The sequence below is a fragment of the Scardinius erythrophthalmus genome (assembly GCF_964197995.2).
Source record: "Scardinius erythrophthalmus genome assembly, chromosome: 10".
NCBI lineage: Eukaryota > Metazoa > Chordata > Actinopteri > Cypriniformes > Leuciscidae > Scardinius > Scardinius erythrophthalmus.
Genome location: NC_138230.1, coordinates 8,394,684 through 8,422,114, shown reverse-complemented (window position 1 = coordinate 8,422,114; position 27,431 = coordinate 8,394,684). Strand labels below are relative to the sequence as shown.

Sequence of the window (27,431 nt, the reverse complement as noted above, 5' to 3'; positions counted from 1 at the left end):
ATATCACTCCGGATGTCTCAGAGAGGGTCTTTTCCAGTCGAACACTAGACTCTAGAGACTGGGAATCTGACCTGCAGAAACTAAACACACACATGCTATCAGCCCTTCGCCTGCAAACATCGCAGTGTGTGTAAATGCACTCATGAATAATTATGCTTTTGCAATAATAAAAAGAGTAACTGTAACCAACACTCGGCGCAAATCAATCGGTTTTGCAGGCAGAACTTCAAACCCGCCTCAGAAACTCGGCTTCACACGCAGCGGCGTCTCTTCAGAGAGCACACACACCTGGAGGCACACACACTCTACACAACAGAAAGCAAAAGAAAACCCTGTCGGCATTAAGACACAAAGCATTCCAGAAACATTCATTTCTGGAGTTGTTCTGACACGCCACGCTGTGAAATAACTGACAGCTGGAATGCTTTATATGAGATCGGATCTGACCAATGACCACGAAGATCACAGGAAATGATGTAAGAGTAATATTTCTCACTTGTTGCTGCTACTGTTACAACATTAAACCCAATGTTATTCAGCAACTAGTTTAGGTTGGTAAGAGAATGCCATAATTAAACCACAAGGAGTATTGCTATAGATATTTATTCATGTAGCTTAATGGGGGAAAAACTTTTTTGCACTTACTTGGAACATATATATATACATTCAGTATATATATATATATATTCGTTAAGTGATTATATTAATCGATCGTTCAGTCATATTATATTTAAATACATATAAAATATTACAAATTATACATATATATATATATATAAAATTATATTTTAAATAATATAAATATATTTATAATATAAATAATAAATATATAAATAATATTTAACAATTATATGACATTTATAATTCATATGAATACAAAAATAGTAGAATTAAAAATGTAGATTTAATAGCTTAATGGGAAAAACTCTTTTTAAAGTTATTTGGAACAAAAAAACAAAACAAGTTTTGTATATATATCCGTTAAGTAACTATATCAATCGATTGTTCAGTCATATTATATTAAATAAATATTAAATATTACAAATTATATATATATATATATATGTGTCTGTGTCTGTGTGTGTGTGTGTGTGTGTGTGTGTGTGTGTGTGTGTGTGTGTGTGTGTGTGTGATATAAACACTTAATACTGTATATATTAAAATATAAAATATAATATTCAAAAAAAAAAAATATATATACAGCATATATATTAAATATATACATATATACACACACATACATATATATATATATAAATTAAGTATAAATATCATATAATTGTTAAATTATGTGTATGTATATATATATATATATATAACTAACTATTGATGAATAAAACTACATTATTTCCACTGAATACTCAGTTTCACATCAGAAGGCTTCAGATTACACAGGTGAAATGCAAATCCTAAATTCCCCCAGTGATGTGTCTGGAGTCGCTCACCCGCCTCCTTGCCCTCCGCCGCCCCCTGGTGCTCGTCCAGACGCAGGTCACTCAGCAGGTGCTCCAGGATCTTGTGGGGCGTCCCGGACACCACCACGTACCTGTCGGACAGAGCAGAAGAAGAAGAATCGCATGGGTACTCTTCATCAGAGGAGGAACACGTAGAACAAGAGCCGCTCCACCGCTGTCTGTTTATCACATAATCATCATCCTCATCTTCATCATCCTCATCATCGTCAATGAAGCGAAAATGAGGAATATTAAACGTGGGTATTTCATCTTCATCCTCCAGACTGTTGCTGGATTTCCAATATTCCTCATCATCATCATCATCATCCTCTTCTGCTTGCACTAGAGTGACGGGTCTGAGTTTTACAAAAGTCTTGCCGTCCATTCCAGCAGGGACACGTGTGCCGCGTCATGCCCAGCGCAGGAGTCCGTGTCAGGGCTGGAGAGAGGACCGACTCCCCCGTGTGATGCTGGACGACCTGCAGACAAACTCTGTGCAGCACAAAACACTCGACAAGTGTGTTTACATGCACACGCAGGTTTATGGCTTGTCAAAAGCCCTGCTGACAGCGTAATGAGGAAGCGAACATCAGGAATGCGTTAGGAAGAGAGAGGAAGACTCTGATTGGAGGATGAAAGTGCTTATGATATGTAAACAGAAGGGGAGGGGTCAGAGAAGGGGGCGTGGCCTCACCTCTTATCACCGTCGTCATCTTTGACTCCGGCCGATTGTGGAGACGCAGGATCTGATGGGACTCGCTGGAGAACCAGCACGTCCTGGCCCCTCTCCTTCAGACACACACGCACCACACTTTCCCCCTGCGCCTGAGAGATCAACACACACACCATCACGTACTGATCCATGAAGAGAACACACAATTACACATCAAAACACAGGGTTTTCTTACTTAGGCATAATAGTTCAGGAAGAGTTCTCTCAAATGTGAATTCTGTTATCATTAAGACCGGCTATGTGAACTGAATCATTTGACATTCAAACATTCAATTATTCATTAATACTTCTCTCATGAACATGCCAAGAAAAACTAGGGCGAATATCAAGATCTTTAGTGAACAGCGGCTTCAATTTAGACTTGTTTGACCTAAACTTACATTTTTATAAATCACTTTTAACTTTTAAATGTGGCATTTTTAACTTCAAAAGGCTTGGAATATAGCGCACAAGTCATTTGAATTAGTTTAATGTTGTTTTTTACGATACTTTCTTGTCATTTCTGGACATTGGTGGCAAGTTATATTGAAAAGAGCAGTTCAGATATTCTTCATACATTCTCATTTCATGATTCATGAAAGACAGTTAAACAAGTTTGGAATGACATTCATTCACAAATCATTCAGTCACAAACTACGCAAACTGTAAAAACAGACTCAAGCTATCCAAAAACAAAGGGTGTGATCAAAACCAATCAGGTTTGCATGCAAATATAATCACGACGTGTATTTCTGTCATCAAATCCGACAAGTTTCTGCTTGCTCAAACTCTCTCTCTCTGTTTCAATTAAGTAGCTCGTCATTAGGGAGAAACCAGAGTCATTACAGTCACATTCATACAGCAGAATAACACGAAAATTGGAAGGATTTGCTCATATTTGAAATGCACGCTGTAAATAATGCAAAAATAGTCTGAGTATTGTGGTTGTGTGCCACTTGGAAAAAACCCAAAATCAAACACACAGAAAAGCTTCATCAATACAGCCTGTTCCTGTTTTAGCCCACTCTAAATAACAGAGTAATTTGAACGTGTGTGTGTGTGTTTGCACTTTTAGACGTGTCTGGACAGCAGCGTTTGAGAAAGATGAAAGGCAGGAAAAGGATTAAGAAAATCTGAAATGTCTCACACACACACACAGACACAGACACACACACACCTGCCGGATTCACAGGTGTGAACTCAATACACACATTCAGATGCATTCCGTCGCATCGGATGGTTTTGTGTGTGAAATCCAGCTCTTATTATAGTCTTGATGCCTGCAGGTGTGAATACTTTAAACACTAGCCTATATACTAAATACTATTTTTTTTAAACATGTTCTACTCTGAAATAAGGCTGGATGGCATCTTGAATAACCACATATGATCGCAGTAATTTTGCTATAAAATCAAGAAGTGAATATCTGATTCATCAATGCACATTATTCTTAGTAAAAAATAAAGTTTACTGCAAAAAATAAAACACGGAGGGATAGAAATATCTTTTAAAATAATCACAATATTTTCCAAACAGGTTTTACTTCACACAAGGATGAATGATATTTAATTATTTTAATATGCTGATTTGCTGCTCAAGAAACATTTCTGATTATTATCTGTGTTGAAAACATTCGTGCTGCTTCATATTTTTGTGGAAACCATGAAATAGAAAGTTCAAAAGCACAGCATTTATTTAAAATATAATCTCTTGCAACATTAAAAATGTCTTTACTGTCACTTATGATCAATTTAATGCTTCATTGTTGAATAAACGTATTCATTTCTTTCAACAACAACAACAACAACAACAAAAAAACTTTTGACCCCAATCATAGGAAAGGTAGTGATCATATTTCACAGGTTGTTCCTGAAATGATTCTGCTCTGAAAAAAAGCCTTTGTAATGTAATTTCAGAGCAAACACACAAATATAAATATTGAATACATTTTTAGCTATATCAGTTTTCTGTGTTAATAAATCACAATGACTGCAGGTAATTTTCAATATGATATCAGTCCAGGTGTCTTTAAATGTGGTGTCATCAGTATGAACATCTGCTGTTTGAGTCACAGCTTTAAACAGGGCTTTTATCAGACAGATGTGTGTGGCGGTGTGTGTGGCGGTGTGTGTGGCAAGCGTGTGTCCGCTGAAATGACTCACTCATTGCCTGAGCACCTTTACAGGTGAGTGAGATCATAAGCTCCGCCCACACGGGGTGTCTGCGAGCAGGGGGCGGAGTCACACAGGTGATGACATGCGCCAATGCAGGACTTCAAAGCAGGTCATCTGAACAAACTGCCTGTGAGTGTGTGTGAGTGTGTACAAAGTTGAACACAATTTTGTACAAAAATAGGGTTGCACTTTATTGTACAGTACGTGTACTTACAGTGAATTTACCTAAGAAAGTACTGGGTAATATAAGGTAACTAGGGATAGGTTCAGTGTTAGTGCAAAGTTATTACCCAGTTATTGCAATTACTATAATAAGCATAAAGTATGTACATGGGGAACAGGACTGTAAAATAAAGTGCTACCGAAATGAGAATATGTAAACTAAACACTATTAGTTGTAATGTAGAAGCTGCTTTGAAACGATAAGTATTGTGAAAAGGGCTATACAAATAAATGTGAACTGAATGTTAGCTATTTTAAAAAGAGAACAAGTCTTTCAATCTTTTCCCAACCCAACTTCCTTTCCTCAACATCAACTCGAGAAAGAAAGCTGTGCGCAAGCCATTTATCGGGTCAAAATCCATGGAAATGTAAGAAATATCAGTGCTCAGACACACACTGACCCCAGTACATGACAACGGTACAATGCTATCGACATAACCGTGGTGAAACTGCCCACAGGCATCCGAACACAGGACGAAATGTTCCGGAACATGTTCACTAAAATATACTAAATCCATTAGCAGTTGAAACTCACAGACACACACACACACACACACACACACACACACACACACACACACAACGCTTCCATCCCTGAACGACCTTCAGCGGAGAGAACGCCGCCTGTCTCGGGCCTCAGAGACTCTGACTGATGATTGGTCATTTCACCCGCTCTCCCGTAGAGTGAGGGATGCTGGGACGCCGCAGGAGCCGCCTGTCAATCACCAGACCACGGGAAGGGAAACGCATGGATTATCTGCACTCAGACGGACGGACGGACCCGTGGGGTCCAAAACATGACCTCTGACCTCTTAGTCAAGGTCAGTTTTCGCTGTTACTTAACCGGAATTGGCATTCCAAAATAAAACGTCTGAACATTCCAAAAATACTCCCCAGTCTGACCACAAATAATTCAATCCGGAACAAACATGGAATGTTTCCCAAACATTCCCTAATCACTCCAAAACAAGCGCTGCTATCAGATGGAGCCTGCGCCGCTTCTCCCTGCAAATGTGTTTAGAAAAAGCAACATTAATAGGATTTTCCTGCAGTTCCACGGAAAAACACCTACATTAACAAACACCAGGCCAGATGCGGCTGGGAAAAATGTTAGTGATGCAAACGATAACAAATAGTTTATCTGCTGCGTCCCGTGTTCCTCTCGAGCCTTTCCAAAATCAGCCCGCGTCTCTCGGGGGAGTTAATGCACTGAGGAACGAGTACGGACACACTGAACACACACTGCATTTCAATGTCAGCTATGCACACAGATTTTGGCCATAAAAGCCTTGTCTGCTCATGGAAAAAATATATTTTTATAATCAAGCTGGCAGTGAGAGCGTTACGTAACAGAAGAACGAAAGAGGTGAATGTGCTTCGGGAACATTGTGAACGTTTCTCACAGGATCTGCAGGCACATACTGATAAAATAATAAGTAAAGTATGCTTTCAGAGCATGTGATGATGAATGTGGTCATAAAATGTCAGTTTGGCGTCAGAATGCCATCATATTTGACCACAGAATGATGAGATTGACCAATCAGAGTACAGTATTTCAGATGTAATGAGGGTTCAGTGCTCACCCAGAACCATCAGCTAAACCAGATTATGTCATAACCACATCAGATTACAGTAGACAGATGAACCCAGACCTTCCTGTTGGAAAACCCCATCCCTCGTTCTCCGGGATATTACAGCATCATCTGATCTCCACCAAACCACCCAAGCCTCTCCCTGCTTTATTGTTTCTCTCGCGCTTACGTTTATGCATTTTACAGACGCTTTTATTCAAAGCATCTTGCATTGCATTCAGTGTGTGCATTTTATAAAGTGCTCTACTTCTACTTCTTCGGCTCCTGAAAACTTTCTTTTCCAAACATGTTCCTTTTTGAACATCAGCTGATGTAACGTTTGACCTCATGGTTTGCACAGAAAAACTCTAATAATATAATAACAGTGTTAAATGTAATCAATATTTTAGTAATTTTTTAGTACTTTTTTCATACTGTCCACTATATGCAATTTATTTTAGTTTTTAGTGTTTTATTTTTAAAATATTTTAAGAAAAAATCATACTTTTATTCAACAAGGATGCATTAAATTGATTACAAGTGACAGTAAATCAATTTATAATGTTACAAAAGATTCAATTTCTAGTAAACGCTGTTCTTTTGAACTTTCTATTCATCATCATTCATTAATCGCGATTAATCGCATCCAAAATAAAAGTTTGTGATAAAATAATATGTGTGTGTACTGTGCATAACTATTTTGTACATATACATACATGCATATATTTAAGAAATAGTTGCGCATATATACTGTATATATATATATATATATTATATAAATATATATATATATTTATATAAAATATATATATAATATATATATTTGTATTATAAATAAATCTAAATATTTTATAAATATAAATAACACATTTTTCTAAAATATATACATGCATGTGTGTGTATTTATATATACAAAATAATTAGGCACAGTACACACACATATATTATGTAAACACAAACTTTTATTTTGGATGCGATTAATCGCAATTAATCGATTCACACACCTGAAAATGGTCAGTCTGAATCGTAATAATATCCCCCCCCCCCAAATGAGCTGATGAGGGAGGACACGCGCAGGTGTGTTAGACTACAGGCGTCAGTAATGACAGTTATCAAGCAGAAGTGTGTGTTTAAGCAGCGTCTCCACCTCGGCTGAGGTCGGTTCTCACGCTGGGTGGAGATCCAGTCCCGAGACCTCGCTGACGCAGAGCACAGAGGAAAGCCAAGGCGAGAGGAAGCACTCTGTGTTCCTTTCCTGTGTTAGTGTGTGTGATCGAGTACGATAGTGTGCGCTGCTTTGTTTCCTTAATTATACCAAAAAGTTGCACAGAAAACTCCCATGTTCCTGGAAAAACCAAAGACCACGATCTTTACTCTAAACAATGAAACAGGACCAAAACACCCCAAACACACACACACACACACACACACACACACACACACACACACACACAAACTCCACCTTAGGTCGCAGCACGACCCTTGGTCTCTATACGGGATCTGGAAAAGGAAATCCCATTATATAACTCTGGAAATGATTTGATTACAAAAGCTGTATAAAGATTCCTTTAGGAAATAGATGTATGAACGAATGTGTGTGTCTCCAGACTTCACCCTGGCTTACGTAAGGCCTCTCTGGAGTCTGTGATAAAAACATAAGCTCATGAACAGGGAAAAGAAACAATGCAACACTTCTGTCCAATGTAAACTTTTTTTGGGGGCATTTTTGCAGCCGACAATGTGTGTAATGGAAGGCGAGGAGTGCCACTTAACTATAAAATGAAGGAATCAATAATCAATTTGATGTCATGATATAGTTAAGCAATATCACACGAGTGCTGTTTTTGTCCCGAATAGCTTGAGTGCAAATGTGATATTGATTTTATTCGACAGTTCATTAAGTAAGAAGTTAATATTGTGAGTTATAAGTATAAGTTATATTTTAGACATAATATTGTCTGTTTTCGCTAAATTTTGCCAATGAAAATATTAAAAGGAGAGTTGTGTCTATGAGCACCAAAGCGGTGTTTCATTTCTGAATGAATCCGCGTTTGAGTGAATCAATCGGGTGAACCAACGATTCAATGATTCATTCTTAAAGAGAGCCATTTACTTCATTCCTGAATGAATCAGCCGTTTGAACGAATCGAATGAATGAATGGATGATTCAATGACTTACTCGTGTAGACATTTACAGCCACCTACTAACAGTTTTAGTTTCTTATTCAGAGTTTCATTTCATTAATAATAATAATCATTTCATATTTTGGGGATACTTTGCCCAAAAATGAAAGTTTTGTTTATTTACATTTGCAATACATTTACCCTTGTGTCGTTTCAAACCCGTATGACTTTCTTTCTTTTGCAGAACATACAATTAAAGATATTTTATATTAAAATTTTAAAGAATGTTGGCAACAGAACTGTTTTGGTCTGTAAATGTATCAATACAGATGCATCCTCTGAAAAAAAACTAAACATTTATGTGTAATAAATTCTATGTTGAATCAAATAAAATATTTCTTTCTTACACAATTATTTTGTCTGTCTATTTGATACTTTTCTCATTTTACAAAATACTGTAATGACTTTAAATTGTCTTTTAGTATTTATATAATATTTTTTTACAAAGTGAAATAAAGATAAAATATAAATATTAGATAAAAGACAAACTTAAAAAAAAAATGAATTAATAAAGTTTCAGAGCTACTAAAATTGCTAAACTAAAATGAAAGTTCACTCAAGCTAAATAGGAATATTAAAGAAAACAAAAACTAATAAAACTTACAAAAACATAACAAAATTACTAAAACTTAAATTAAAACGGAAACTGAAAATATAAATATAAAAGCAAATTCAAAATATTAATAAATAGTATAATAGTTTATCAATTTTACTAAAATAACACTGCAATTGAAATATAGCATTTAAAATAATTTACCAGTTTATTATTTATTGTTGCATTGTATTCTTCCTTCAATTGCGTTGTGCCTGTAGTCATACACTGTCACCATGGCAACTGTGGCTCAATGACAGGAAGTGAGATCGCCACACCTTCAGCGGTGTGATTAGTGACCGCTAGTGACACCAGAGGCAGCACGGTTATGGTTTTAAACCCTGAAGAGGTTAATGCATCAACAACACCTTATGCCGATTAGGAAAACGCTTATAAATACAACTTCTAGTCTGTACTTTCACAACGAAATGACATTTACAATCCATTTTATTTCCTTGATATGATGCATCTCTGAGAGGAAGAAAAAAAAATTAGGGGGAAAGGGGGCGGGGCTTGATTTTATCCATCAGGAGTTGATTGGATCATGAAAAGTATGCATTTACCCAGGGATTTAGTCAGAAATACTTTCAAGATGCAACAAACCCCTTAAGTCTTAGTGGTGATTCGTTATTTATAATTATAATGTTACGTTTTTAAATGATCACATATAAAATGGACGGTTTTCTTAGCTCAGGGAGTTTGTTGCAAGCTTAAACTCACATTACAGACAAAAATCTGAGCCGTAACTTTTGTTAATCTAAAAGATGAATGCTCAACCCTGATGCATATGTAAAAACAGCAGAGAATGAGCCTGTCTGAGGGGTAGTTCACTCAGAAGTGAACACAGCAGAGAATGAGCCTGTCTGAGGGGTAGTTCACTCAGAAGTGAACACAGCAGAGAATGAGCCTGTCTGAGGGGTAGTTCACTCAGAAGTGAACATAGCAGCGAATGAGCCTGTCTGAGGGGTAGTTCACTCAGAAGTGAACATAGCAGCGAATGAGCCTGTCTGAGGGGTAGTTCACTCAGAAGTGAACACAGCAGAGAATGAGCCTGTCTGAGGGGTAGTTCACTCAGAAGTGAACACAGCAGAGAATGAGCCTGTCTGAGGGGTAGTTCACTCAGAAGTGAGCACAGCAGAGAATGAGCCTGTCTGAGGGGTAGTTCACTCAGAAGTGAACACAGCAGAGAATGAGCTTGTCTGGGGGGGACAGTAGTTCACTCAGAAGTGAACACAGCAGAGAATGAGCCTGTCTGAGGGGTAGTTCACTCAGAAGTGAACACAGCAGAGAATGAGCCTGTCTGAGGGGTAGTTCACTCAGAAGTGAACACAGCAGAGAATGAGCTTGTCTGGGGGGAACAGTAGTTCACTCAGAAGTGAACACAGCAGAGAATGAGCCTGTCTGTGGGGTAGTTCACTCAGAAGTGAACACAGCAGAGAATGAGCCTGTCTGAGGGGTAGTTCACTCAGAAGTGAACACAGCAGAGAATGAGCCTGTCTGTGGGGTAGTTCACTCAGAAGTGAACACAGCAGAGAATGAGCCTGTCTGAGGGGTAGTTCACTCAGAAGTGAACACAGCAGAGAGTGAGCCTGTCTGAGGGGTAGTTCACTCAGAAGTGAGCACAGCAGAGAGTGAGCCTGTCTGAGGGGTAGTTCACTAAGTGAACACAGCAGAGAGTGAGCCTGTCTGAGGGGTAGTTCACTCAGAAGTGAGCACAGCAGAGAGTGAGCCTGTCTGAGGGGTAGTTCACTCAGAAGTGAACACAGCAGAGAATGAGCCTGTCTGAGGGGTAGTTCACTCAGAAGTGAACACAGCAGAGAATGAGCTTGTCTGGGGGGAACAGTAGTTCACTCAGAAGTGAACACAGCAGAGAATGAGCCTGTCTGAGGGGTAGTTCACTCAGAAGTGAACACAGCAGAGAATGAGCCTGTCTGTGGGGTAGTTCACTCAGAAGTGAACACAGCAGAGAATGAGCCTGTCTGAGGGGTAGTTCACTCAGAAGTGAACACAGCAGAGAGTGAGCCTGTCTGAGGGGTAGTTCACTCAGAAGTGAGCACAGCAGAGAATGAGCCTGTCTGAGGGGTAGTTCACTAAGTGAACACAGCAGAGAGTGAGCCTGTCTGAGGGGTAGTTCACTCAGAAGTGAGCACAGCAGAGAGTGAGCCTGTCTGAGGGGTAGTTCACTCAGAAGTGAACACAGCAGAGAATGAGCCTGTCTGAGGGGTAGTTCACTCAGAAGTGAACACAGCAGAGAATGAGCCTGTCTGAGGGGTAGTTCACTCAGAAGTGAACACAGCAGAGAATGAGCCTGTCTGAGGGGTAGTTCACTCAGAAGTGAACACAGCAGCGAATGAGCCTGTCTGAGGGGTAGTCCACTCAGAAGTGAACACAGCAGAGAATGAGCCTGTCTGAGGGGTAGTTCACTCAGAAGTGAACACAGCAGAGAATGAGCCTGTCTGAGGGGTAGTTCACTCAGAAGTGAACACAGCAGAGAATGAGCTTGTCTGGGGGGTAGTTCACTCAGAAGTGAACACAGCAGAGAATGAGCCTGTCTGAGGGGTAGTTCACTCAGAAGTGAACACAGCAGAGAATGAGCCTGTCTGAGGGGTAGTTCACTCAGAAGTGAGCACAGCAGAGAGTGAGCCTGTCTGAGGGGTAGTTCACTCAGAAGTGAACACAGTGTTAATCACTTCAGAGGGACTCTGACAAACTGAGCTCCATCCTCACAGACGCCGTCAGTGAGCTTCACGCTACGCTAGGATTCACTAACCACTCTCACACGGGTCAAACACACACATCAGAGCAGACATGAAGAGCCAACAACCATCTCACACTCTTAAAACAAAGCTTCTTCCAGGATTTATCCCTGCTGGAGATATGGAAAGTTTTGCTGTTGGCTTTTCAATACAGGTTCTTTGAGACTAATAATCAATCTGACTAATATTTTTTTAACCAGTGCCACTGAACGTTCACAGATAAACTGACTTCAGTAGTGAGAAATGTGTAGCATTTTAAGCTTAACAGTTTTAAGCTTAAAAAGAAAGAAATATATGTTGAAATTATTTATTTTTGGAAAATAAATGTGCATTAAAACAGTGGTGTAAATAATAATAATATATATATAGCATATTCATATAAATTTTATTGCAAATAAATAGCAATTATTTATTTTGCAAAACAAATTTGTATGAATACATTTGTTTAAATAATAACAACAACAATGATAATATAACTGTACCATATTGTATTTATTATTATTATGATTATTATTAATCATAATAATAATAATATTGTAATTATTTTATTTTGCAATGTAAATTTGTAAATAATAATAATAATAACAATATTAATAGGCTAATATAACTGTATCTAATTATAGATATTAATAGTAAAATATTCTTAATTATTATTATATATTTATTCTGTAGTCTAATTATTATTTAGCTATAATGGTGCCAAAATCCTAAAAATTAAAAATGATCAGAGACTTAAATATGAAAATGATCCGTCAGTCTATATGGCTTTCTTTATGTAACTTAAAATTGCTCTCCTGTGACTTTATTAAAAAGAGTGCATTACCCATGAGCTTTAGAAAACGGGACTCTGAAGGTGTTTTAAAAACACTTCAACAAGTGCATATGGTGACCTCCTAATCTGACCCCTGACCTGCTGTTGCTATGCCGACAGATGCAGGTCAGAGCGAGCGCTGGTCTACCTGTGCGGAGCGGTCCGGGAGCCGGTAGTTCTGGTTCTGAAGGAAGCGATACCCGTCTTTGGCCAGCCGCTGGACCATCTCCAGGCGGGAGAAGTCATCTGGAGCTCGGAGAGAGCAGACGCCCGCCTGCTGGAGAACCGGAGGCAGAGAAAACAGATACTTTAATCCACAACCCCACGACATCACACACACACTCCAGATCGAGTCCAGACACGGCCGGGAACTACTGTGTGTGAACCGCAGGATCCATGCTCTCCTTCATCCTGACTGTGGGAAGTTTCCTCTGGAAGAAACTCTAAACGCATGTGAGAGTGTGTTTGAAAGAGAGAGAGGGGCGTGTCTGTGTGGCTCCGCCCATAATGAGGCGGGGCTAGAGGAATGACTGCATATACAGTACATTCAATCATACTTTGTATTTAAATTCATTTCCACTAGGTTAAGGGATTCAGGGTAGTAAGATTTATTTATTTTATGTTTTTGAGTAATATTTGATCCAAGATACAGTAAAAGAGCAATAATGTAAAATATTTTTACTATTTAAAATAACTGTTTTCTATGTGAATATATTTTAAATATAATTTATTCCTGTGATCAAAGCTGAATTTTCAGCATCATTACTCCAGTCTTCAGTGTCACATGATCCTTCAGAAATCATTCTAATATGATTTGCTGCTCAAGAAACATTTATGATAATATCAATGTTGAAAACAGTCGTGCTGCTTCATATTTTAGGACAGAAAGTTCATAAGAACAGCAAATATTTGAAATATAATTATTTTGTAACATTATTAATGTATTTGCAGCCACTTTTGATCAGTTTAATGCATCCTTGCTGAATAAAAGTATTAATTTATTTCAATAAAATAAATCATTACTGACCCTAAACTTATTTTATTCCACAGAATCACAAGAAAAAAGTCTAAATCACCAGAAAAGAAGTCAGAATCACCAGAAAAAAAGTCTAAATCACCAGAAAAGAAGTCAGAATCACCAGAAAAAAAGTCTAAATCAACAGAAAAAAGTCTAAATCACCAGAAAAAGTCTAAATCACAAGAAAAAAAGTCTAAATCACAAGAAAAAAAGTCTAAATCACAAGACAAAAAGTCTAAATCACCAGAAAAAGTCTAAATCACAAGAAAAAAAGTCTAAATCACAAGACAAAAAGTCTAAATCACAAGACAAAAAGTCTAAATCACCAGAAAAAAGTCTAAATCACAAGAAAAAGTCTAAATCACCAGAAAAAAGTCTAAATTACAAGAAAAAAGTCTAAATCACCAAAAAAGTCTAAATCACAAGAAAAAGTCTAAATCACCAGAAAAGTCTAAATCAGAAGAAAAAAAAGTCTAAATCAACAGAAAAAAGTCTAAATTACAAGAAAAAAGTCTAAATCACCAGAAAAAAGTCTAAATCACAAGAAAAAGTCTAAATCACCAGAAAAGTCTAAATCAGAAGAAAAAAAAGTCTAAATCAACAGAAAAAAGTCTAAATTACAAGAAAAAAGTCTAAATCACCAAAAAAGTCTAAATTACAAGAAAAAAGTCTAAATTACAAGAAAAAAGTCTAAATCACTAGCCTGGAAAAACCCAGACAAACTTCCGGCAAATTTAGATTTGCTCTGCAAGTGGTCTGGCAAAGAGCCCATTTAAGCCCATTTCTAATCCGTCCAAATCGTGGCACCAATCAGAAACGTTGAGGCGGGCTTTACACGATGACGATCGCTCTGATTGGTTTTAGGTCTAGCCAATTGCGCCCAGAGGCATTTGAGCGACGTCCGTTGGTGACGCCCCTTTGGAAATGAGTTATTAATGAAGCTTTGCCAGACCATAACTCAGTTACTACTGAAAATGGTCTGGTTTTAACCAGGCTACTAAATCACAAGAAAAAAAGTCTAAATCACCAGAAAAGAAGTCAGATTTGAGAGAAAAGAAGTCAGATTTGCAAGATGTAAACTTGCAATAAAGTGGCAAATTCTGCCAGTTCTCTTTTACTAGTTTTCTTCCGTGGCAGAGAGCAGCTTCCTCAGAAAGCAGATGTACTGAGAAAGAACAATGGTCTTTTTGAAGCACACATGTGCTCTATCACGAGCAGATAAAGGCTTCCCTGAACACACCAGCGCTCACTAGCGAGGGACGGTCAGTTATCATCACAGTTATTTACTCAGCGCTGTGTTTGGATTGGCTGAAACCACGCCGTGTGTTTCCTCTGAGGTAAACCACCGTCCCACAATACCCCTGACACACAAAACCATCCCAGACCGGCGCAGGCAGGACCAAAGCAAACACACACACACACACACACACACACACACACACACACACACACACACACACACACACACACACACACACACACACACACACACACACACACACACACACACACACACACACACACACACTGCTGTAAAAACATCTCTGCCATTCAGAACAACAGAGACGGAAAAAGCGCGAGCTGGTGCTCGTCCTCATGAATATGACATGATAAACTCTGCGCTCCTTTAGCCCAGTTACACTGAGGTAACCGTGAAGCTCAAATATTCATTCACAAAGATCACGTGACCAAACACACACTCCCACACAGCAATTAGGGGAGCAGCTACTTCAAAGAGGAAGTTTAAGATCTAACCCATGATAATTAGTTGTGTTAGCTAAAGGAAATCATGTTAGCTCTCAAACTCGAGCCATAAACCCAAAGCCTGACGCCTGACACAAACACTCCAGTATTAGTGTTGCACTGCATTGCTACTGAAGACAACTTTCATCTGCACTCACGTTTTCCGACTCAAATTTTTCCTTCCCTTTTCTGTGAAAATGAAAACTCAAGAGTTTATCTGAAATGCACTGCAATACTGCATGAAAGTGAAACCTCTTTATGCATTTAAAAACAGATCAAATTAATCAGAAAATATAATTAAACAAAAATAATAATAAATTGTAAAAAATAATAATTACGATACATAAACTAACGAATTAATACAGCAATATAATAGCTGTCTCTATGGCATTTAAACCTAAAATAATAATAAAAATATAATAATTCAAATATTCTAATATACAATATAATAATAGCATTAATATCTTTGCATAAACTGTAAAAAAAAATGCAATAATAGAAAATGAAAACAAGAGTTTATCTGGAAAAATTATAATATTGAAAAATAAAATGATAATCTAATATAATTTAAGGAATTAATTCATTAAAAATAATTCATTCAATTCATAATTATTTATCTTAAAAAAATACATGTATTAACAATACAATTATTTTTTTACATAATACTTAATATGACAATAACAATAACACACAATAATACCCTTGTGCATCCCTGTAATGAACTAATGCCACAAAAGATGAAAACATGAAAACAACATTAAATTGAATTAATAAAGTAATAATAAAAAAATTATTAAAGAAACTAATTAAAACTAATTGTTTCAACATAATATTTAATATCACAATAATCATACCAATAACATCTGTGTGTAAACTGTAAAGAAGTAATGCAACAGCACAATGGCCACAACATTCATCTCAGACTATACGAAAGCGCATGAATCGCATTATAATACTTCAGTTCTGTAAGACATACTGAAGCTGTCGGGGAAGCAAGTATATCCTGCAAACGGCTCGTATTGTCTTCAGCGAATGTATATTGAGTTGAGACTACAACTGAATCTATAGAGCTGACAGACGAAACTAAAGACGGCAGGAAGATAAAGAGAGCTGTTATTACCTTGACTGTAATTATGAGCTAATGAGCGTCCAGACTCTGGGTTGATGGAAACCACAGAGGAGAACTAATCAGATCTTACCCTGCTTCACTACACACACACACACACACACACACACACACACACACACAACGTCTCCCTGTGAACTTCATTAGGTTGATATGGTGATGCAAACCGACCACAACACTCTCAACGAACTTCCTGTCGGACAACAACACATCAGACGTTACACAAGACCATTAGAGTGTTCTCCTGGGTGTGTGTGTGGCCACTGAGATCCGACCCATGAATCATTTAGATCTGGAGAAAGAGGTTTCCACCGTCTGAAGATGCCGACGGGCCTCGACTGCTGCCCACTCCCTCACACACGCTTTATGAAAAAAACAAGATCGCACATGTAATCTCGTGTCTCTTCAAACACGGCGGCGAATGTCTGAACGAGAATATAACCGTGTGAAAAGCGAAACGTCAATCTGTGACTCTTTGAATCTCCTTTCATAGGTTATTTTTGGGAAAACACCACATGTCAGTTTGGAACAATTATGATTTTTTAATGTTTTTGATAGAAGTCTCTTCTGCTCACCAAGGCTGCATTTATTTGATACAGTAAAAATGGTAAAAATACAGTAAAAAATTCCAATATTGTAAAATATTAGTACAATTTACAAACAGCAAAAAGTGTTTTTTAACATTGATAATAATCAGATTTTTTTCTTGAGCAGCAAATCATATCAGAATGATTTCTGAAGGATCATGTGACACTGAAGACTGGAGTAATGATGATGAAAATTCAGCTTTGATCACAGGAATAAATAAAATTTTACAATATATTCACATAGAAAACCGTTATTTTAAATTGTAATAATACATCACAATAATAATGTTTTTAATGTAAAATGCAGCCATGGTGAGCAGTAGAGCACATTGCTATGATTAAGCATGCTTATATTATATTTTAACATGTTGCTAGCATGTTTTAGCACATTGCTAGCATGAATTAGCATGTTGCTAAAATTTGCTAGCATGATTTCGGCACTTAAAGGGTTAGTTCACCTGACAGTTGACAGTCAATGACAGTTCTGTCAGTAATCACTCTCCCTCATGTTGTTCCAACCCCTTAAGACTTTCGTTCATCTTCAGAACACAAATGAAGATGTTTTTGATTCTGTCTCACTCCTCCATAGGCTGCTAGGTAATTGAAACTTTACCGAAATGTTTGTAAAGACAATGTTTAAAATAGTCCAAGTCACTACAGTGGCTCAACCATAAGTTTATCAAGCGACGAGAATACTTTTTGTGCACAAAAACAAAACAAAAATAACGACTTTATTTAACTCTCTAAATGTTCCTCTGTGTGTGCCTCTGAGTGAGTTCACGTACTGTAACAGCGCAGCGCTTCTGGGTTGTACGTCAGAACGTAGGCTCACTATTGGCCAGCATCACACGCATCACACACATGACCAGCATCGGCCAATAGTGAGCCTACGTTCTGACGTACAACCCAGAAGCGTTGCGCTGTTACACTAAAGTATTCTCGTCGCTTGATAAACTTATGGTTGAGCCACTGTAGTCACTATTAGACTATTAGACACTGTAGACTATTTTAAACATCGTCTTTACTAACTTTCTGGGCCGGGAAGTTTCAATAACAGAGAAGTCTATGGAGGAGTGAGACAGCTCTCAGATTTCATCAAAAATATCTTAATTTGTGTTCTGAAGATGAACGAAGGGTTTGGAACAACATGAGGGAGAGTAATTACTAATTACTGACAGAATTTTCATTTTTGGGTGAACTAACCCTTTAATTTTCCTACACAGCTGTGATGGTTTCATGTAATAAATAATAAAATAATTTAAACTCAATATTAATACTACATGTCCACAGCTACTTCACATCAGGGGTTATTTTGAGACGATGAGAGGTGCAGGTGTGACGGCAGAACCTGGAAGTCTAACTCAAAATAAGTTGTAGAACAAAACGTCAAAGTATTGTCAAGTTATGTTCACCACGGGCTCTATTTTACACATAAATCGAAAACCCCATTATAAAACCGCAAAGTAAAGTCTGAAAGGAACCAGCGGTGAATTAGCCGATGTCACTCCTGCACCTCTCTACATCCCTTATGTGCTTTTTGCTGAGAAAATCTAGTACATTATTAATGATACTGTTCATTTATCTGCCTGTTACTTTTTATTTATGACTCATGGCACGCTGTATTATGTATGACGGGAATGACTGTTGCATTATATATGGTAGCATGTTAAAATGAAGCATGCTGAATAAAAAGCAACCAAGCAAACTAATGTGATTCATCCGTCGCTATATTGTTATATATAATATACGCTATACAGACACAACGTCTGCCTCCGTTTTCCATGTAATTCTAGCATGGAAAAACATCAGGGGCTTTACTGAGGCTAAAAATGGCCGATTGACTGTCCACGGAAAAACATCGTAGTTAAAGCCGCTGCAAGCAATTCCTGTGCAATCATACAAACACTGAAAATTATGAACTTTGAGCATGTCTAAAGTGATGATACAAGCAGCCTAATACAGCTTGTTTGTGTATGTATGTATTTATGGTAAAGTTTTATAGTGAGTATGTGTATGTGAGAGTGTGTATGTGTGAGTGAGTGTGTTTATGTGTGTGTGTGCTAGCATGTGCGTCTGTGTGCATGCGTGTGTGTATGCTAGCATGTGCGTCTGTGTGTGTGTGAGCATGCGTGTCTGTGTGCGTGTGTTTGCGTGAGTGAGTATGTGCGTGTGTGTGCGTGTATGTGAGAGTGTGTATGTGTGTGTGTTTATGTGTGTGTGTTTATGTATGTGTGTGTGTGTGTGTGTGTGTGTGTGTGTGTGTGTGTGTGCTAGCATGTGCGTCTGTGTGCGTGCATGTGTGCGTGCGTGTGTGTGTGTGTGTGTGCGCGTGTGTGTGTGTGTGTGTGTGTGAATGTGTGTGTGTGCATGTGTGTGTGTTCACCTTGCTTTTGTCTTCAGTGGGTTTCGGGGCTTCTTGTGGAGAGCTGTCTGATGTCTCTGAGCTTTCGTCTTCTGACACTGGAGTAAGAGCAGCACAAATGTGAAAACACAAATACATTCGCAACGCATTGACCATCTGAACAACTATGCAAATCTTGCTGTAAAATCGTATCTAAAAAAATAACATCAAAGGGTCATATCATGAATAATTGTAAACCTTCTGAAATAAAGCTGTTGTTATACTACAAAAACACAGTTTCAGAACTGAAAAAGACTGAAAATAACTACAAAAACACTTGTATTAAACATGAAAAACACATGAATGAACATTAACATCCCCTTTACACACCAGCAATGACTTTTTGATGATCAGCATCCACTGTTACTGAACCCAGAGCATCACAAACTAAATGGACTGACAGTCATTTCATATACAAACTCGTTAGCCAATCACAACACAGGATGATTCTTAAGGCGGAGCAGGAATATCAGAGAAATGGTGGAAAATGGTCATTAAAAACTATTAATTATGGGAGTAAAAACCTTGACAAAACAGTCAGATATGATCCCTATATGAATATAAAAGCGTCTTACTTGATTTCTTGGCTTTTCTTGCGAGAGCAGCAGCAAGTTCATTCTGCACCTGTAGTAAAACACATCAGTTTTTGACTGTAATCCGGTTAAAGCACAAGAGAACAGCGTCTTTACTTTATTCTACATGCAAATGAGCTCATCTTTCACCCGCAGCGAGAACAGAAAGCAGACGATGAGCCTGTGTGAGTGTGTGAAGATCTCTAGAGCACAGCAAATCCACGGCTGTTAAAAACACAAAAAGAATCCCAAAGCAGCCAGACTCAGACAGCAGAGACTCATGGGATAGCGGAGGACAGCTGTGTGGATTCGCCTCGTTTGGAGACTGATTCAACATTTACAGTAAAGAGGGAATTGCCTCTATGTTTAGTGACTCGGGCCTACCAGTTTGATCTTTAACCACTAATTCACACAGTCTACTGGCTGTTTTTATGTGTTTAATGTCTCAGTTTATATAAAATATGTTGATTTCATGTCTCTATAGCTGCTTTAAAAGTTTTCATCCGGACCTTTTCATCAGTGTAGCTTATAAAACACTTAAAAATAAAGATTGCAAAGTTCACTTTTGGGTTCGACTAAGAACTTTTCTTAAAATAACTATTTTTTCTTAGTGTGAAGAACATTTTAATAATCTAAAGCACCTTTTGTGGACTGGAAAGGATCCATGGATGTTAAAGGATCTTCATGGAAACTTAAGATGCCAATAAAGAAGCTTTATTTTACAAGTGAAGGCGAAAAATTTAATTTGCAATGTTTTTTGGGAAATGCGTTATGATGACCCATGCTAAAGTTGACTAAAAAGAGGAATAAAAAATCATCTTTTGGAAATTGAACTTAATGCCTTAATTAAAAAAATTAGGAAAAATCCAACCTTTAAGGACACCAATTTTGGAATTAAAATAGTCCCACATCATCACATAGCCTTCACCATACCTAGAGATTGGCATGAGGTACTTTCCATAAGATCATCTCTCAATGCAAATCAAACCAGCTATTAGGCTAACTGAAATAAAACCATGCCAATCTCTAGGTATGGTGAAGGCTATGTGATGATGTGGGGCTATTTTAATTCCAGAGGCCAAGGGAACTTTATCAGGATGCATAGTATCCTGGATCCATGAAGTAACTGGCCTTTAAAAATAAAAATCTGCCTGCCTCTATGGGAATTTAACATAGGGGTGTCCAAACTTATGCACCCTGTATTTTAAGGAAGAACATTTATTTATTTACGATACATTATTCATTCACAAAGAAAATTGGTGTCCTTAAAGGTTGGATTTTTCCCACTTTTTTAAATTAAGGCATTAAGTTCAATTTCCAAAAGATGATTTTTTATTCCTCTTTTTAGTCAACTTTAGCATGGGTGTCTAAACTTATGCATAGCACTGTATATTTTTTAAATATTATGTTTTACTTATGTTTATATGTTTTACTATTTATATATATATATATATATATATATATAGAGAGAGAGAGAGAGAGAGAGAGAGAGAGAGATTACATTTTTCAAGTTAATACATTATATATATATACTGTATAATGTATTAAAATATTTCTAGAACTATAAAAATAAAATGTAATATTTCATTTCTTTAAGGGATTTTTTTTCTATAAACTAAATAGTTTTACTTAAAATATGTATATTTTAAATATATATATATATATATATATATATATATATATATATATACATATATATACTGTATAATGTATTAAAATATTTCTAGAACTATAAAAAATTAAAATGTAATATTTCATTTCTTTAAGGCATTTTTTTCTATAAACTAAATAGTTTTTACTTAAAATATGTATATTTTAACTATATATATATATATTTATATATATACTGTATATATATATATATATATATATATATATACATATATATATATATATATATACTGTATAATGTATTAAAATATTTCTAGAACTATAAAAATAAAATGTAATATATATATATATGACGTATATTTTAAATATATATTTAAAATATACTTATTTTAAGTAAAAACTATTTAGTTTATAGAAAAAAAATCCCTTAAAAAATTAAATGTACATCTCATGACTTAAGTTTTTTTTTAATTCCATAATATTTTCAAAATTCTAAAATTAAGATTTCCAGGTAGAAATCCTGGAAGCCCTGAATAATGTAAAAAGCCTGACAGCGATGGTGTTTGTTGGAGAGCGAGCGCTTAGTTAAATGGATGGTTTCTCTGTCCGCTGGTGTCAGACGTGTGTCCGTGTGATGGATGAGATTCTTTCAGGCTGGAGTGGATATTTACACACACCAGGGGACTGCAGACATGGAGTCAGGGATCTGGCACAAGGGTCAGCAAACACACACACACTTACCGTGGACGTGAGTCTCTCCAGAGCCTTCATCTGGAGAATCTCACTGCAGATATCACGCTTTCTGTCGGGGTCTTCCTCGGGTCTGCAAGAGAACACACACACTTGATAAAACACCTCTGAAGTGACAATGCAAGGCTGTCTCGTGAGAGCTGACCTCTGTGACAGTGATGTTCTGTAAGACAAGAAGCAGATGTCATGTTCAAAACAGGCCCTGTCCCAAATGGCGCACTCGATGTGTGTCCCAGCTTTCAGAAGTGCCCTCGACACACAACTGTGGCCAGTGTGCACTGATGTGGATTCCTACTGACAGGCTAAACGCTGTTATCACACCAGATTGAGGACTTGAAGGAAGACGATGGCAAGGGCATCATTTGGGACATGAATACTAGTGTACTACACTGGAAAAAACTGGTATAGAAACAGTTTTTACTCGTAATTTACTAGTAAATTTGCACTACGGAACGTAACACATTGAAATAAACATGATATTTTCAAGTAGAAAGTATCTTCTTGTAAAAGACACTCCAATAATATTTGTTTACAACTTTAAAAATCATTTTATACAGTGTACCTATCTGTGAATACTAGTGTACTGTATAGTGTGCAATTAATAAATATTATATCGTGAATGTAAATTCAGAGAGTGCATCCTGTTAATGTGCTTTTTAATCCATTTATGTGTAAAATTACCTAAATTGTTGGCAATATGATCAAATAATCAATCAGGAAACGGTCATTTTAAAAAATGTGGTTGATTTTGCTTAACTCGTCACTTTGCAAATGGAAGGTCAAGGCGAGTGCAATGCATTGTGGGATGAAGTGTGCACTTTTTGGCAAATGTTGTAATGTATGTCTATGGTATTCCATGCATGCCAACAGAAAATGCACATACTGTGCACAGTTAACATATTGCATACTGGAAGAAAAAAAAAAACAGTATGCCATCATTCCAAGCACACTCAAAGCCCTCTCTGCTCTCTACTGCCTCCTGCTGGTGGTGCACTGCATTACACATGATACTCCAAGACGCACATCAAGCTCAGACTGTGTTTTTGGCATGTGGTATAGGAAGTTTAAAAAGCATGCATGCAAAAATAAGCCATTTTTAATGATCAAATCCCCACCCCACACTTACACTTCAAAATAAAAATAATTTTTGGCGGCTTAGGGTTCTTGAGTTACTATACTGTTCTTTAATAATTGAATTAAAGCTCTTGATTTTTCATTATATGTTCTTCAAAACATTTTACCGTTACTAAATAGTGTTTATGCATAAGCTATATGGCTCTTTGGGGATTTAAAAAGTGCATTTTTAGAGCAGATTGTGCATGTATAAACCACGACATGAGCAGAACAAACTGAAAACTGCTATAATCTGGGACAAAACAGTTGTAAAGAGGAAATCTCCAGCACATCCTACCATATAACACAGCTTAAACTGGGACAGTGAGTTTGAGAAGTGGGCCAAAGTTTCCCTCCTTCTCCTCCACCGTCAGTCCATTCATCACACGAGTGACACGCTTTCATCACACGACACATCTCTCCTCCTCGTCTCTCTCTCTCTTTCTACCTCCACGAGTGATTCGTAATGACGGCGACTTCTAAATGAGTCAGGCACGCTTGCACGAGAGGACAATTCACACACACACACACACACACACACATGCATGCGAACACAGACACGCTCAAATATACACACTCAAATGCACACAGGCAAATGTAGACATAAACACACACACACACACATACTGTACGCAAATGCACGCTCATTCAGCCCACAGAACCATTACTAGTTTCACCAGAGATGAAGATAAAATTCAAATAACATGCAAATGAGCCGTGCGGCACGAGGTGTGTGTGCGTGTGTGTGTGTGCGTGTGGGTGGCTGAAAGAGAGGCTGTATCCAAACAATCTTGGCTAAAAGCCGTCCTCTTCCTGTAGCTTCAGGGCTTTTTGAGACCAGCACCACACAAATCACCAGAAACCACAATCACATTCACACAAAAGTCAGACTCATTTGACCATCTTTTTTTACATGTTGCATCTTTCGCTCTGGTATATAATAAAAGCCATGTGTGCCAAAAACAATACAACAGTGTCAATAACTAAATTGTTTCTACAGAATAATAACCGAACCAGTCTAGTCAATACTGTAACTACACAGATGTAAATAAACATTATTGGAGCAGGTTTTACAAGACAACACTATTTAAGTCTTTCCACTTTAGAATTTTTATTATTTTCAGTTTCTTTGTAATCAATTGTGAAATTTAATAGCAATATCTCAGTGAAAATTGTTTCTACACCAATTTTTCCCCACAGTGTAACCATTCAGAAGTATTTGGGGGAAAATGATCTCTTTTATGATCTCTTTATGAACTTTTTGAAGCGTGAAACTGGTAGTTGCGTATCTGTCAATGGAGGGACAGAAATCTCTCAGATTTCATCAAAAAGATCTTCATTTGTGTTCTGAAGATGAACGAAAGTCTTACGGGTTTGGAACGAGACATGAGATATTAATGACAGAATTTACATTTTTGGGCGAATTATCCCTTTAATTCATTAGTCTGATCCAAATCGATTCCTTGAGTGTTATTGATGATTCATTAAAGCAATGCTCATGAGAGTGATTCGTGGATGAATCGAACTGCTCTGGTCGTGATGTTTGTGTTTTCTGCATGCAGCCAGTGACAGCACAATAAAAGACATGTTGTCTTTTCATTTTTCTTTCTCATTATTCTGCAGTGTACAGTATTTTTTCCTCATCACGTTCAGTTCAGAAAGCAATCTCAGTCAGAAACTCGGGCAAACTAGAATTTCTTTTGCCGTGAGGCTGTTCGGGGTAATATCAGCAAACTTGCATGAGTTTCTTTTTTTCGTTTGATCTCATTTGGTTGGCTATTGCGTGAGGATCTCATTTCTGGTTTAATACACTCTCGGATGAGGAACGAGGGGGCGAAGAGATTCTGGCTGATTGGGGTCGAAGCGAAGCTCTGTGAAGCCGAACGGGATCAAACAGCTCGCCCGTCTGGTGTCACCGAGGCCAAACCGTGTCACTTCCAATTCCGTCAGCGAGGGGGAAAACGCTGCGGTGGACACGGGACGCCATCTCATGTTCACCTTCCTGAAAATGACATCAGCTGTCCGTTCAAATTGAATCTTGCAGTTCACATCTCTCTGCGATATCAACCTCGTCCTTCACTGCTAACAGAACGGCCTGAATCAAATCTCGCCGCAGACACACTTGAAGCGATGAAAGCATTAGAGGATGGACACGTTCTCAATCCCATCATCTTTCGCAAAGACATGTTTAAGCCAATCAAAAGCTTTAATCTACACACAGCTTAGTTCAATCGAATTGAGGTTGAGTGAATGACCCAAACGCTGGCCGCGGGTTTGTTCTGATCGGGTCGTGGACTACAGGGGAAAACAATGTTGACCGTGAGCTTATATTCTTCTAAAAAGGACACACATCTTTTGTTTTTGATGTCAAAGGCCTCGAGTCCTGGAGCTAAACTGGGATTTTGAAGGAGGAGGGGAACAGAAACCAGCCACCTGAACCTCTTTAATAAAATCATCACCTGTAGAAACTCTTTTATTATAGTAATATACAGAAATACAACACCATTCAAAAGTTTGGGGTCGGTAGGATGTTTTTAAAATCTCTTATGCTCTGTAGTCTCTTATGCTCATCAAGGCTAATTTATTAAAAAAAGACAGCGAAAATAGTAATATTAAGAAATATCTATCTTTGATGAATAGAAAGTTCAAAAGAGCAGCATTTATTTGAAACAGAATATTTTGTAACATTATAAATTTGATCAATTTGATGCATCCTTGATGAACAAAGGGCCGTTCACACCAAGCACGATAACTATAAAGATAAAGACAAAGATAACTATATATGCGTCCACACCAACGAACGATAACAGTCTTTTTATTCTAAGCACGCGCGCGCGCCCTTTAAATTAGAATGGATTCTGATTGGCTGTCAGTGTTTTATCGTTTGACAGCTGAAAAAAAATCGTTCTGAAAGTGATCCCAACGATATTGTTCCTCATATCTTTATCGTTATAGTTGTGGTGTGAACTCTGTTATTCTTTAATATGGAGAACGATTTTTAGAATTATATCTTTATCGTTATCTTTATAGTTATCGTCCTTGGTGTGAACGGGCCTTAAGAGTGAGTGTTTTCAACTGTTTTTAACATTGATAGTAAGAAAGGTTTTTAAAAAATAATCTTACTGAACCAAACTTTTGATCAGTCTTATAACAAAATCAAACAAATGATCAATAACATGATTAGCAAAGATGATGTCTCTGTACAAAGCATAAATACCCCTCTAAAGCTCATATACATGAGCCTATATACTCTCACACAAAGCAAACACACACACATATTTTATTTCCTGCTTCCTGAGAAGGATTTGTGGTTAAACAGGATTAACAAGGAAAAACCAAATCAAAAGGTCAAGAGAACAATCGGTTTCCTGATGCATCCAAATCAAACAGACGGACACAAGGAGACAAGTGCACTGCACAGTATATACTGCATACTATTTCTTTAAATAATACATGATATGAGACAATGACAACTATCTGAATACTGCACGTTTATCCTGGATTTCTGTGCATATAGAAAGTTTACATACTGCACACAATATACAGTACAGGCAAACTTAACATGAGTAGTACAGTAGCATTCTGTACATATTGACTGACTGAGCACATTAACATGTCACATGCATGATGGCTGTACTTACGGACTGACGACCCTGAACTGGACGTAGGGGACGAGCTGCAGAAGAAGACGGACACCGTTCTGCCATTCCTCCTCGTTGCGAAACTCACAGCCCTGAGCGTCACACTCCTCAAACGAGAACTGATAGTACGTGTTCGAGTCCTCAAAGACCAGCCGCTGGTCCACTGAAGGGAAGACAGAGAGCTATTTTCAGCGTGCAATGCAAAAATATATTTTAAACTATTATTGCAGTAAAGAAAATACTATTTCAGTTTTTCTACTTAAGAATTTCAATGTTTTTTTGTAATTAATTGTTACATTTAATAGCAATTTCTGTGAAAATTAGAAAAGTGAATATTGTTTCTGCATCCAAATTTTTTTCAGTGTGTGTGTCACGGTTCTGTTTAGTTAGTTT

The 27,431-nt window shown here is 37.4% G+C and overlaps 1 protein-coding gene across 1 annotated transcript in view; it reads right to left on the bottom strand.

Moving 5' to 3' along the window:
• rapgef5a (Rap guanine nucleotide exchange factor (GEF) 5a) overlaps nt 1-27,431 on the bottom strand; it is a gene marked incomplete at its 5' end in the record, with an annotated part of 72,868 nt that overhangs the window by 29,048 nt on the left and 16,389 nt on the right. Inside the window, 8 exons of the mRNA XM_081375748.1 lie at nt 1,446-1,861; nt 2,149-2,279; nt 12,625-12,880; nt 16,751-16,788; nt 19,334-19,410; nt 19,927-19,975; nt 22,276-22,357; nt 27,039-27,201. Of these exons, the coding sequence (XP_081231874.1) occupies nt 1,446-1,861; nt 2,149-2,279; nt 12,625-12,880; nt 16,751-16,788; nt 19,334-19,410; nt 19,927-19,975; nt 22,276-22,357; nt 27,039-27,201 (1,212 nt within the window). The remainder of the gene's footprint in view (nt 1-1,445; nt 1,862-2,148; nt 2,280-12,624; nt 12,881-16,750; nt 16,789-19,333; nt 19,411-19,926; nt 19,976-22,275; nt 22,358-27,038; nt 27,202-27,431) is intronic.